The 11290-nt window shown below is 57.7% G+C and overlaps 1 protein-coding gene across 1 annotated transcript; it reads right to left on the reverse strand.

Annotated features, from left to right (window-relative positions):
• Positions 1-94: 94 nt before the first annotated feature.
• LOC309414868 (E3 ubiquitin-protein ligase TRIM7-like) lies at positions 95-3702 on the reverse strand (the record flags this gene model as incomplete). Its single annotated transcript, XM_082012244.1, has 7 exons — positions 95-609; positions 1111-1140; positions 1328-1443; positions 1726-1748; positions 1938-2168; positions 2528-2623; positions 3283-3702. The coding sequence occupies 7 exons, from the start codon at positions 3700-3702 to the stop codon at positions 95-97; spliced, it is 1431 nt and encodes a 476-aa protein (XP_081868370.1).
• Positions 3703-11290: the final 7588 nt, after the last annotated feature.

Raw genomic sequence — 11290 nt, forward strand, 5'->3', positions numbered from 1 at the left:
GCCAGTAGGACTTCAGTTGGCCAAAGTCCTCCGAAGTGCTGGAAATGGGGATGTTGGGGACACAAAACTTGTGTTGGGGTAAGAAGGGAGAGCTTCAGGGACGCAATGTGATCTGGGACCCCTCGCTCCACACCAGGAACCAGGGGTGAATACGCTCCCCTTCAAAGGAAGCTGCTGGGAAAGTGAATATCAGGGCCCTCTTATCGGCGTCAAAAAATGCCACCTGACCCTTTTCATAGTCCAGGGAGACCCGGATCCTTCTGGGGACCTGGATCTGGTATAGCGGGATACGTTCCAGGGAGGTGAGAGCCCAAAACTGACCCTCACAGAGCCCCATAGACCACAGCCCCATCTCGGGGCTCATGGCGGTCTCTTCCCTCCTCTTCAGGGACTCCTTGGCCACCCCCACGGCCCAGGAGCCGTTGGGTGTCACCTCCACCTCCCAGCAGCACCTCCCTGAGGTGATGCCCTCGCAGCCCAGCACGCAGGGGTCGGTGCCCAGCCCCTCAGCAGAGGAGTCCCGCTGGGCATCTTCCCACCGCACGCTCCTCCCATCGGCCGACACGACGAGCTGGGGGTGAGCCGTGCTCGGGTCCAAGGTCACCTTCACTGCAAGGGGCAGAGAGCAGAGCATCACATGAAGCCCAACCGTCTCCCACCGGCCTGGGGTCCTGCCTCGCCGGTGGGACCGAGCCGGGGGGGGGGTCCCGCAGCCCCACCCAGCCCGTTGCTTGCTTCCCCCACCCGACGACGACTCCCACGGGAGCAAGGGGACGAGCCCTGAGGCAGATGGGTAGGACACCCCTACCCTTCCTTTTCGTGCCAAAAACGCCCAACTAGGCACCTGCTCCCGGAACATACAGACCTGAGGGCGGACTCGGTCGTCGTGCAGCTTAGCAGCTCCGTCGAAAGAAACAGCTCCGCCAACACACGACGGTGAGGATCCCCCCACCCCTTTCGGTGGCTTTTGGCCCCCCCAGCGTTCATTGTTTTGGTCAGACGCGGCAGCATCTTCCCCCAAGGACCCTCCGACTGATGGCCCACCCCACCTTGGGCTCAGCCTTCCCTGGGTCCTTCCCGCTCCCTCACCTCCAGGAGACGTGGACTTACCCTTTTCGGGCAGCTCAAACATCAGGATGTCTAAAGAGGAGAGAGGAGACGTTACCTGACAGAACGTGCAGGTATCAGTAGCAACGGAAATTCAATTTGTTCTATATGAACACATACAGAATTGCAAAACCACATAATTTGTTCTTCAGATGACTAAATATAATTTATGCTCGCGCGGGTATTGCTCCATCGCCCCACCTCAGCCCGCGCTCCATACCTTGGAAGGTCCTCAGCGTCTCCTCTACAGCAATATTTTTCTCCCTGAAGTGACTGATTTTCTTTTCCAGCTCTGGAAGAAGCAACGGGGGCTGCTGGAAATTTTCCTTTTCGAACCTAGAGAAGGGGGACAGAAGGGAGAGGTCAGGATGCATCTTCTCAGAGGGACACCAAGGAACCTTTCAGCGCACGCCCACGGCTCAGAGGTGCCGGTGCGGGTCGTGATAAACCCATTCAGCGATGGGCAGAGGCACCTTTGCTCACAGCCTCTGTCCACAAAACCAAACATTCGGCTTCTGAGTGAGCTTTGGCGACGGCTTTCCCGTACCTGCCCTAACACAAGGTCCAGCCTCTCCCTCCCAGCCTGGGGTGGAAGGAGAAGCTCAGGAAGCTCCGTACCTGCCCAGGGTGCCTCGGATGTCCTGCGAGGGAGAGAGGGAAGAGAAAACGCAGTGAGCGGGTCCTGCCAGCAAAACTTCCACCGAAACCTCAACAGCATGGGTGCGGCTTCGGAGCAGAGCACAGCCCCGGTCTGGCTGCACGCCGGGGCAATGCCCAGAGCCAGAAAATAGCCGGGACCCAGGCGGTGAAAACCTTCCCTTCTCCCTCACCTGCAGAAATGTGCCCGCTGGTTGCTGACACTTCTCCTCCATCTCCTGGATCAAGGTCTCCAGGCGAGACACCTCCTTCGTCAGACTGGTGATGTTTTCTTCCTGCTTTTTCTCAACGTCCCTCTCCAGGTCCCCCAGCTGAGCCAGCAGATGACGGGCATGGTCCTCCAGGAAGAGACGCAACCCTTCGAAGACGGAGAAAACCCTCCGCCGCTCTGCTGCGGTCTTCTCCTGCGAAGAAGGAGCACAAGAAGGGAGGAGGAGGGTGGAGAAGGATCCGCGTGTGCCAGTGACCGCATGCCTAGAAAGAGTCAGTGTCTCAGCTGCCCTATATCCTTTATATATACTTTTTTTTTTTTTTGCTTTGCATTCAGCGGTTGAGGCCCTGGCAGGGCTCCAGGCTCTGCCTGTTATTTTTTTCCCCTTTTTTTGCCTACGATGCGGTGGAAAAAAAATCAGGCAGCGTTTGGTTCAGTACCCGGAAAGGGACCCCAGGCCCAAGGCACAGCAGGACAATTTCCCGCACAGCATCTCCTCTAAAGCCAAAAAGAGACATCCACAGCCCCATCCCTCCTCATAAAACCATTTACCAAGTACTCCCAGCTTCTCCTCACTTCAGCCTCTCGAAAGCCCAGGAGTTTGTCTCTGCCTTCCTTCAGGGCTTGCAGACGAGCCTGGATTTGCCCCTGAGGGAAGGAAGAAAAATAAAAATAAGGGCCCCATGTCTCTGGAGGTTGACACAGCCTAAAAAAAAAATAAATACTCCAGGGAGGGGATTGCACTGCGGTCAGCTCCAGAGCTTCTCCTCGTGTCCCTCTTGGTGCAGAAGGATCCTGAGCTTCAGACCTGGGAATGCTTTAAATGGAAATAAAAGCCGGACAGTGGAAAAAGCTTTCGCCCCAGACCCCGCCTGCACTGGATCCTTTCTCTGAGCTGATTTAACCGAGGCAGCAAGAAAATATCCCCTTTTTCATCGGCTGCTTTGTGTTGCTGCTGGTTTAGGGAGCCCGAGCTCGGGCGAAGGCTCGAATTTCGCAGCGGGGCAGAGGGGGTTGAGACCTCGCCCCGGCGGCCGGAGAGCGGCCGGTTCTCAGGCGCGACCGGCGGCGGCAGACGCGTGATCTGCGCCCTCGTTTCGAAACGGGCCGGTTGGCCACGGGGCAAGAGTCGGGGCAAACGCCCGGAGCGGGGGGGACGACGTTTCTGCCCCCAGCCCGCTGCCCTTGGCGGGGGGGGGGGGGGGCCGGGATGTTTCGCAGCCCCATGGCACCGTGCCGCGAGGGGAGTGCCGGGACGTCTCTCCGGCTCTCCGGGCCGTCCCAAAAGTGGAAGGAACCCCCTTTACCTTGTACTCCCGGAGCGCGTCGGGCACGGGGAGCATCGCGTGGGAGCGGTGCGCGCGGGACTCCCGGCACACCGCGCAGATAAAGGCTCCGTCGTCTTTGCAGAAGAGCTTCAGGGGCTCCCGGTGCCGCTCGCATCCTCCCCCCTCGGCCGCCGCCCCCCCGGCTCCCTGCAGGCTCAAGCGCTTGGCTGCCTCGAGCACCCGCGCCAGCTCCCGGCTGGGCCGAAGGCTCCTCTCCGGTGCCGTCTCCCGGCAGCGCGGGCAGGAGAAACTCGCCGTGGACCACTCCCAGCAGCGGGCGATGCACGCCCGGCAGAAGTGGTGCCCGCAGTGGATGGAGACGGGGTCTCGGAAATACTCCAGGCAGACGGGGCAGGAGGCTTCGCTGGGGAGCTCCGCCGCGGGGCTCGGCGCGGCCATGGGGCCCCGAACGCCCGCGGCGCGGCCGCGGCCGCTTTCCTTTCCCCCCCCCCGCGAGGGAAAGGCGTTTCCCTTCCGGCCGCCCTCGGCGAGGGCAGAGCCCGGGCTGAGCCTGGCGGGGAAGGGGGAGAGCTGGGCATGGCCAGGGTCCTCCCGGTCGCGTCCCCCGGGCGGTCCCCGTTCCCAAAGCGGCCGGTAGCCGCGGTCCGTGCGGGTTTCCCGATACCCGCGGCCTGGCAGGGAGGAAGGATGGGGGAAGGGAGCCCTGCCAAGGGCTGGGGGTGAGACCCCCAGCCTGGGAGGGCATGGGAGCAAAGAAGATTTGGGGAGGGGAGTTTGGTGTGGGAAAGGTGGGGAAGAGCATCCGTGGAAAAGGTGAGGCCGAAGAAGGCTTGGGAAGGAGGTCGCCTATCACAGGGAGGGACGAAGCCAGAAAGGGGAGTGAGGGGCACCCACATGGAGTGGGAGAAGGGCCCCAGGGTGGGCAGAGGGTCTTGCCCTCCTCTCAGCCATAACCAACGCTGCCGGCGGCCACGGGGCCGGCGTCGGTTCAAACAGTGCCCGAGGCGGGGGGGAAGCAGAAAAGGGAGGTGGGAAACGGGTCGGCGTCCGGCTCCCTCTGATCCCGAGGGACTTGCGGCCACCCCCACCCCCCCGCCAAACCCTCCAGCTTCGGGCGTTAAACTGCTCCCACCTTCTGCATTGCAAACGGGGATCGGTTCCCACGTCCCCGCGTATTAGCGGGGACCCCGTTTCCAGCACAAAAGGGGCTGGATGCCCCAGCCAAGAGCAACCGCATCCCTGCGGGAAAAGCAGCACGTTCCCCTTACACCCCCCGGGAAAGCCCCGTCTGCGCCGGGGCGGGGGGCTTTGAACATCTTTTGCAGTTGAGCCATCCTTTTGCGAGGCCCCGTTTGTAGCTTTGGCCATCACCCCCCTGCCCTCCCCACGGCCGGGTGTCAACCGGGCTGAAAACAAATGACCCCCTTCCCAATGGACCTATTTTTCAGCCCAAACCGTTCCCCAGCTGGCTGATCCCCTGGAAGCGAGGTCTAGAGGAAAAAGCACACCTCTCCCCGGCCTGTATTTAGATTTAACCCCGAAACTGCGGGAAAAGGAGGCGGGAGCGAAAACACGCGTTGCAAAGAAAGGAGGAAACTGAGGCAGGATGGTTTGTGCCCGATGGTTAATTGCGGTTGTCCCCAGCCCCGTATCTACGCCTTGATGCAATTAAGCAGAATCCTAGAGAGGACCTCTGATTGCTAATTTTTTTTTTTCCTCTTGCAGAGAGGCATTGAGCAAATGTCTTCCTCACCTCCAAAACAGAGCCTCCAGCTCCCTCTTGAGACCACACTCCCCAACAGTCCCTGCTGCTTACGCACAGCAAATTGGGGGCTCGTTCGGAGGGGGTGTCGTTATTTTTAACTCCTCTCATGCCCACCCCGGTTTGCTGCATAGACACCTGTAACGCAAGCCTTTAGTTGTAAAAAAAAATGCTGAGGAGCTTGAGCCAGCGTATCCACAAATTCAAACCCAGCCTTTAGCGGGGCTTTGCCTTAAGGCTTAGGTTTGATATCGAGGGAGATGGAGACACATAAGTACCCCACAGTTCCCTTCCCTATGGCTTGTTGCTATTTAGGGGCGAGTTCAGCATCAACTCGACACGGCAAGTGATGCTTTGCCCACTTCTCAGGCTTCTCAGCGTACCCCCACAACACCCATATTTTCTCTGTCCTGGGAGAGGCAGCACCAAACCTCTCTGCTGAATTTTCTCAGGGGACAAATTTTCCTTCCTGAGGGCTCACCAGTGCCCCCGGGGCTTGGCAAAGTCAACTGACGTTGCTGGGTTTGGAGACGCCGAGATGCTTTTCCAAGGCGCATCAAGCTCTGCTTCAAGCCCAGAAGAGGCACAGCAAAAAGCAAAGCTGCTGCAGGCGATCGCTGGGAGATTACTCGGATTATGTGACTCATGTAGGTAGTTGGGGAGGAAACGTGGCTTTTGGTGCTGCGGCAGAGGTGATGATGCTGTCAGCACTTGTGGGACAGCAGGAGGAGGAAGAGGAGGGGAGAGAGCAAAGCCCGAAATGCAAAAGTCGAAGTCAAGCAGTCCCTCAGGGGTATCCATGCCAACACCCGTCTCTCTGCTCATCTCATTCCCCATTAAATCAACCCTTAACTCGGGATTAACAGTAAAAAAACCCCGTGCCCCAAGTATGAAACTGTACGGCAGGTTTCAGCCTGAGTGTTCATGTGCGCGGAGTGCGGCACCGGAAAATCGTGACCACCACGAAAGCTTGCAAACGTCGAACAGCGGATGCGTTATTTACGGATGTTCTCAGAAAATGTGTCGCTTCGTTGCCCAGCCTCAGACCCATGCAAATAAGTCCCGTTCGCTTTGGCACGCAAGGGGCTCCGGGCCGGGAGCGGCTCTTCCACATGCCACAGGTTGATGGTTGGTGGGATTGAGTGAACTGGGGTTTCTTGCCTAAGGGGAAGAAGAACGACGTTGCTGTCCCTCCCGAAGAGCCGCAGAGGGGAGGAGAGGAGGACATTTACCACCTCGGTGTTATGAATTCCAATTTGGGATGAGGTCTGGGTGGCTTTGGGGGCTCGTACCACCACTTTGGTGTTATGAATCCCAATTTGGGATGAGGTCTGGGTGGCTTTGGGGGCTCGTTGCTCCAGCTCGAGGTGATGGGCTTGGTGAGAAAACCAGGGATGATGAAAACTTTTAAAAACTTTTAAAAACTGCTGCATGAAAAGCAGGGGCAGGCCCATGGGGTGAAAGCACATTTATGCAGGCAGACACCCAGCCGACCGTGCAAAGCCGGTGCAGCTGGAGTAAAGTGACTTTGCAAATCGAAAAGCAGTTGTGGGAGGGGAGATTTCCATTGCTGGAAGGTCATTCCTGAAATACCACCTTTTTTTCCCCAAAACGTGGTGGCTGAGGGCTGAAGGAAGCTCTCCTGCAGGGTGGTGGGATCTTGGGCGAAGGAGAACTCAGACTGAGGGGCAAGGATGGTTGTGGAGTTATTTAATTTACAGGGTGGAAGAAAATCTCTTCCCTTCCTTAATGACAGGCTTGGAAGAAAAGGAAAATTAAAGATAAGAGGGTGAGTGGTGAATCGGCTGCTGCTTGACCCCAGGCTCAGCCCTGAACCATGAAAGAAACGGCATCCTGTTTAAAAGGAGAATTGAAAGCAACGATAAAAGTATTTATAGCTGCACGTACACACGCAGAAATGAGGGCGCTGGCAGGACGGCAGCAAGGTGTGTTAAATGGTAAAGTTAGGTAGTCAGGTATGATAAATTGTAATAAAGAGCTGAAGTGAGCAGCGAAGGATGGCTTAACCTGAAGGAGGGAGACTTGTTCGTGGCGGGGGGCTTGCTCAAGCTCTATGCCCACGGCCGTGTCCTTCAATTAACACCTTAAAAGTGCATTTATTAATGAGCAATGAAGCCAGGCTGGTCGCTGGGCGCCGGACCCCGTGGGGAGGCTCAGGGCAGGGCTACCTCTCCATTTGCCTGGGTATTTTTTTGGGAGGGAAGGAGGCGATACAGAAGCTGCAGGCGCACCTCTAACAAGGCAGGAAACGAGGAGGGATGTTTATTTTCCATTTAATCTCTTTTCAACCCCACCGGGGTCCCCGCGGAAGGGGGGTTCTCGCTCCCGCAGCCGCTCAGCGCAGCGCTGGGCTCGGCAGCGGTCGCAACCCCGAGGGAAAACGCGACGCGTCTCAGCGGCGAGACCCCCCCCACCGCCTGCCTTTGCCTCCCACGGGGCCCCAGACACCCGCGGGGTGGGGAGCAGCAGCCGAAGGGCAAGGCCAGCCGGGGCGGAAAACGAAAGCTGCCTCATCATCCTCGCTGCCGAGAGCATGGCCGCGGAAAGTTTCCGCGAGGAAGCCTCCTGCTCCGTCTGCGGGGGCTTCTTCCAGGACCCCGTCTCCATCCACTGCGGGCACAACTTCTGCCGGGCGTGCATCGCCCGCTGCTGGGGGGGAGCCCAGGAGAATTTCGCCTGCCCCCGGTGCAAAGCCACGGCCCCGCGGAGAAACCTGCGACCCAACCGGGAGCTGGCAAAAATCATCGAGGTAGCCAAGCGGCTGAGCCTGCGGGCCGCCGGAGCCGGGGCGCGGGGGGAGAGGCTGTGCGGGAGGCACCGGGAAGCTCTGAAACTCTTCTGCGAGGAGGACGAGACCCCCATCTGCCTGGTCTGCCGGGAGTCCCAGGCGCACCGGCTCCACGCCGCGGCCCCCATCGAGGAGGCTGCAGAGGAGCGCAAGGTGGGAGGTCTCGGCGCCTGGCGTGGGGATGAGGGGGGCGGGCTGGGGGGCGCGGGGGGGGGGGGGGGCTGCCCCGGGGGCTGCCGCGCTTGCAGACATCGGGATGCCTATTGCTTTCGGCACTGTGGCACGAGCGTTGGATTATAGCCGCCCCCCCCCCCACCGGCGTCCCCCCCCCCTCCCTTACACTGCTGGTGACCCCGACTCCCGGAGCTGTCGTTCTCACACCCTGACAGCGTTTTCATGTAAATCGTGCTGGGAAGGAGCCCAGGAGGCCATCTAACTCAACCCCCTGCTCAAGCAGGGTGGGCGACGCCGTCTCGGGCGCGGGGGGTGCAGGAGACGCTGCGCGCAGAGGTGCGCGACAGAATCCGGTCTTGCGGTGCTGCTGTGCCAGGCGGGGTTGGGGTTTCCAGCACGTCCGTGGTCTGGGCTCCGGTTGCCTTGCGTACATGTGCTAGCCGCTGTGAACACCGATTTCGCTGAAGGTGGGAAGAAAAATCGGCTCTCAGTGTGGTCTAGCCCCCGTCTTGCCACACAACGGTGATGGAGGGTACGGTCTCCACACCTTTGTGGCACCAGCTGGCCTGAATGGCCCATCCAGGCTTTGAAGTTGTGACCAAAAGCACATTCCTTGGCAGCTGAACTGAGCAAACAGCCCAAACGTCTAAGTTTTGGGTCAGCGGCTGAGCACAGGCTGAACCTGAACAGACGCCAGCAGAGCCTCCCCAGTCATTTAAAGCTCCTTGTCTGCTGGTTTGGTCCTTTGCCTGAGTCTTTTCCAATCTACGCCACGAATTTCACCCTGGTTGTTGGAGAAAGAGACCCATTCTGGCTGCCCTGCAGTCCCAGAAATCAGGGCTTATGAATCCCCAGAGCCAGACTATTGCATTATTACACGGGAAAGAATCTGAGTTTGTAGGAGATAAACCTGGGTGGGTGGGATGAGGGCAGTGCGATGGACCAGGCAGAGGAAGAAAATGCACCAACAAGGTGTTTCTTCTCCACTCAGGAGAAATTCCAGGCTCATGTGCAGATCCTGAAGGGCAGGAGAGAAAAGCTGCTGGGGCTGAAAATGGCCGAGGAGGGGAAAAGCCTGGACTTCCTCGTAAGTGCCCATCCCCAGCTGGCGATGGCTTTCTCCCTTTCCTTTCGGTTGTCCCTCTGGCCATGGAGGTGGATGTGGAGACACGAGATGTGCCGTGGCCAAAAATCACATCTCCACAGTCCCTTGCACATGCGTGCGAACGTCCTCTCCATTGGGGTAAGGGCTGGGCAGTGACGACAGCCGGTCCCCCGGGAAGATTAAGAAACGCTCCCATTTTCCCCATGTCTCCCGCTCCCTGTATGTCTTAGCAGGCTGGAAGCATGTGTTGGATTTTGCCAGGTTATTGTTGATCTTTTTCCTCCTCAGTGGGCTCACAAGTGGGGCACGTTCCCAGATTCCCTCTATTGACACATGCAGAAAATGGAAATCACCCAGTCGCTTCTTTCTTGCCTTTTTTCCCCTTTCCCTGACCTCTTTCCCTGACTAATCTGTTTACGGTTTTGTTTTACATCTTCCCTTGTTGTTCAAAGGTCTGGAGCATTTCAGGTACAAAGATCACAGTCCATGGGAAATGCCCTTTGCCAGCAACTTCCGCCTAGAAACGGCACCAAGAAATTGTCTTAACTATTTGTCTGCCCCACAACAGCCGCTGGAATTCCTGGCTGTGTTATAAGCCACCACGTTAAATCATCTCCGTGTCAGTTTTTCTGGACCATTTCTGCCCCCCGTCCTGCCTCTCCCTTGCGTGCGTGGGTTCTCGTTGCAGGAACGAGTCGAAACAGAGAGGCAGAAGGTTGTGTCTGAAGTCAAGGAGCTGCATCGGTTCGTGGAGGGACAGGAACGTCTCCTTTTGGACCGGCTGGCAAAGCTGGACCAGGAGATCATGAGGAGACAGGAGGAGAACATCAACGGGCTCCTGGAGGAGATCTCCTCCATCGGCGAGCAAATCCGTGAACTGGAGGAGAAGTGTCAGCAACCAGCGTGTGAATTCCTGCAGGTGAGACCTCAGGCCCCTCTGAAGACCGCTGGCCTTGAACCCCACTGGTGTGGTGTTCCACCACCCGTCCAGGAGCCAAACTCGTTCTAAATGGTCCTTTTCGAATGTATCTTTCAAAGCTTTTTTCTTAAATTATTTTCTTAAATGAGCCCAACCATGGCCCGACGGCCCACTTGAACATTTTAAATCAACCACAGTCTATTTAATCCCTGGAAGAGAAGGGACATGGAAGGTGGTGGGTGATGGCAGACAACTACGACGAGCGATCTCGCCATGACCTCCCCTGACTCCCCGGCAGATCTGCAAGCACTGTGCAGGCAGAGCAGTAGGAAGGGACGCATTTTCGACCCATAATTTAGGCACAGCAGAGCCTTGAGTTGCCCGAGGTCACCCCACAGCCCTGCGGTAGCTGCTTGTTGTTTACTGTCAGGCTGACTTTGCTCTGACCTAACGCTCCTTCTCTCGTCTTTCCCTTGTAGGACAGCAGGAACATCCTGAGCAGGTTTGTGGCTCCTTCCGCGTGTTCTTGCGACGCTAATGTTGTTTATATCTATGGTGGTGACACTGGTGGACTCCGAAACCCCAGCCACTTACCACCCCCGTGTGCTAGGGACTATGCAGACGTATAGGAGACAACCAGGACACCGCAGGAGGTCCAAGTAGGATGCTGAAGACCAGGGAAAGGTATCGGGTGGGATGACGGTACCTCCAGCTCTGCCGCAGCTTCTCCTCTGTAGTTCATCCAAAGCTGTTCCTGGAGGTCTGAGCTTTCGCTCCCTGCCTTTGTGAACCCGTCAAAAAGAGCAGCGCAGCAGCTAAAAATAAGTGGATGTTTAAACAGTAAGGAGCGCATCCAGGTGGAAGGGAATCCCGTGTGACCTTCCACCCCTCTGACGGGCCTCTTCGTGTCCTCTTTGGGCATGATCCAGAAGGCGCGTTATGGGAAAGACAAAAGTAGATGAGAAAAGGCATCTTTTATGGTCTGCCTTGCCTTGATGGAGAGCGTCGGCCGTGATAGAAAGCCTTTAGCATCCGGGGACCCCTTGGGAACAAAGTGGGTATGTGCTCTGGGCCAGCAAACGCTCCTCTGGGAGCTCATTAACGACTGCCCTAGGCTCAAGCCTTCGCTCTAGTCCTACTATGACTTATTTCTTTATAAGAAACCCCAGCGGAAAATCGGTCAGTGCATAACGACGGTTAGGAGCGAAGGAAGCGTTATTAGGAAGGTCTCCCTTCTTTCCAGGCTTGAGAAGGACG

The sequence above is a fragment of the Phaethon aethereus genome (assembly GCF_964289735.1).
Source record: "Phaethon aethereus genome assembly, chromosome: 33".
In the NCBI taxonomy this organism is placed as follows: Eukaryota; Metazoa; Chordata; class Aves; order Phaethontiformes; family Phaethontidae; genus Phaethon; species Phaethon aethereus.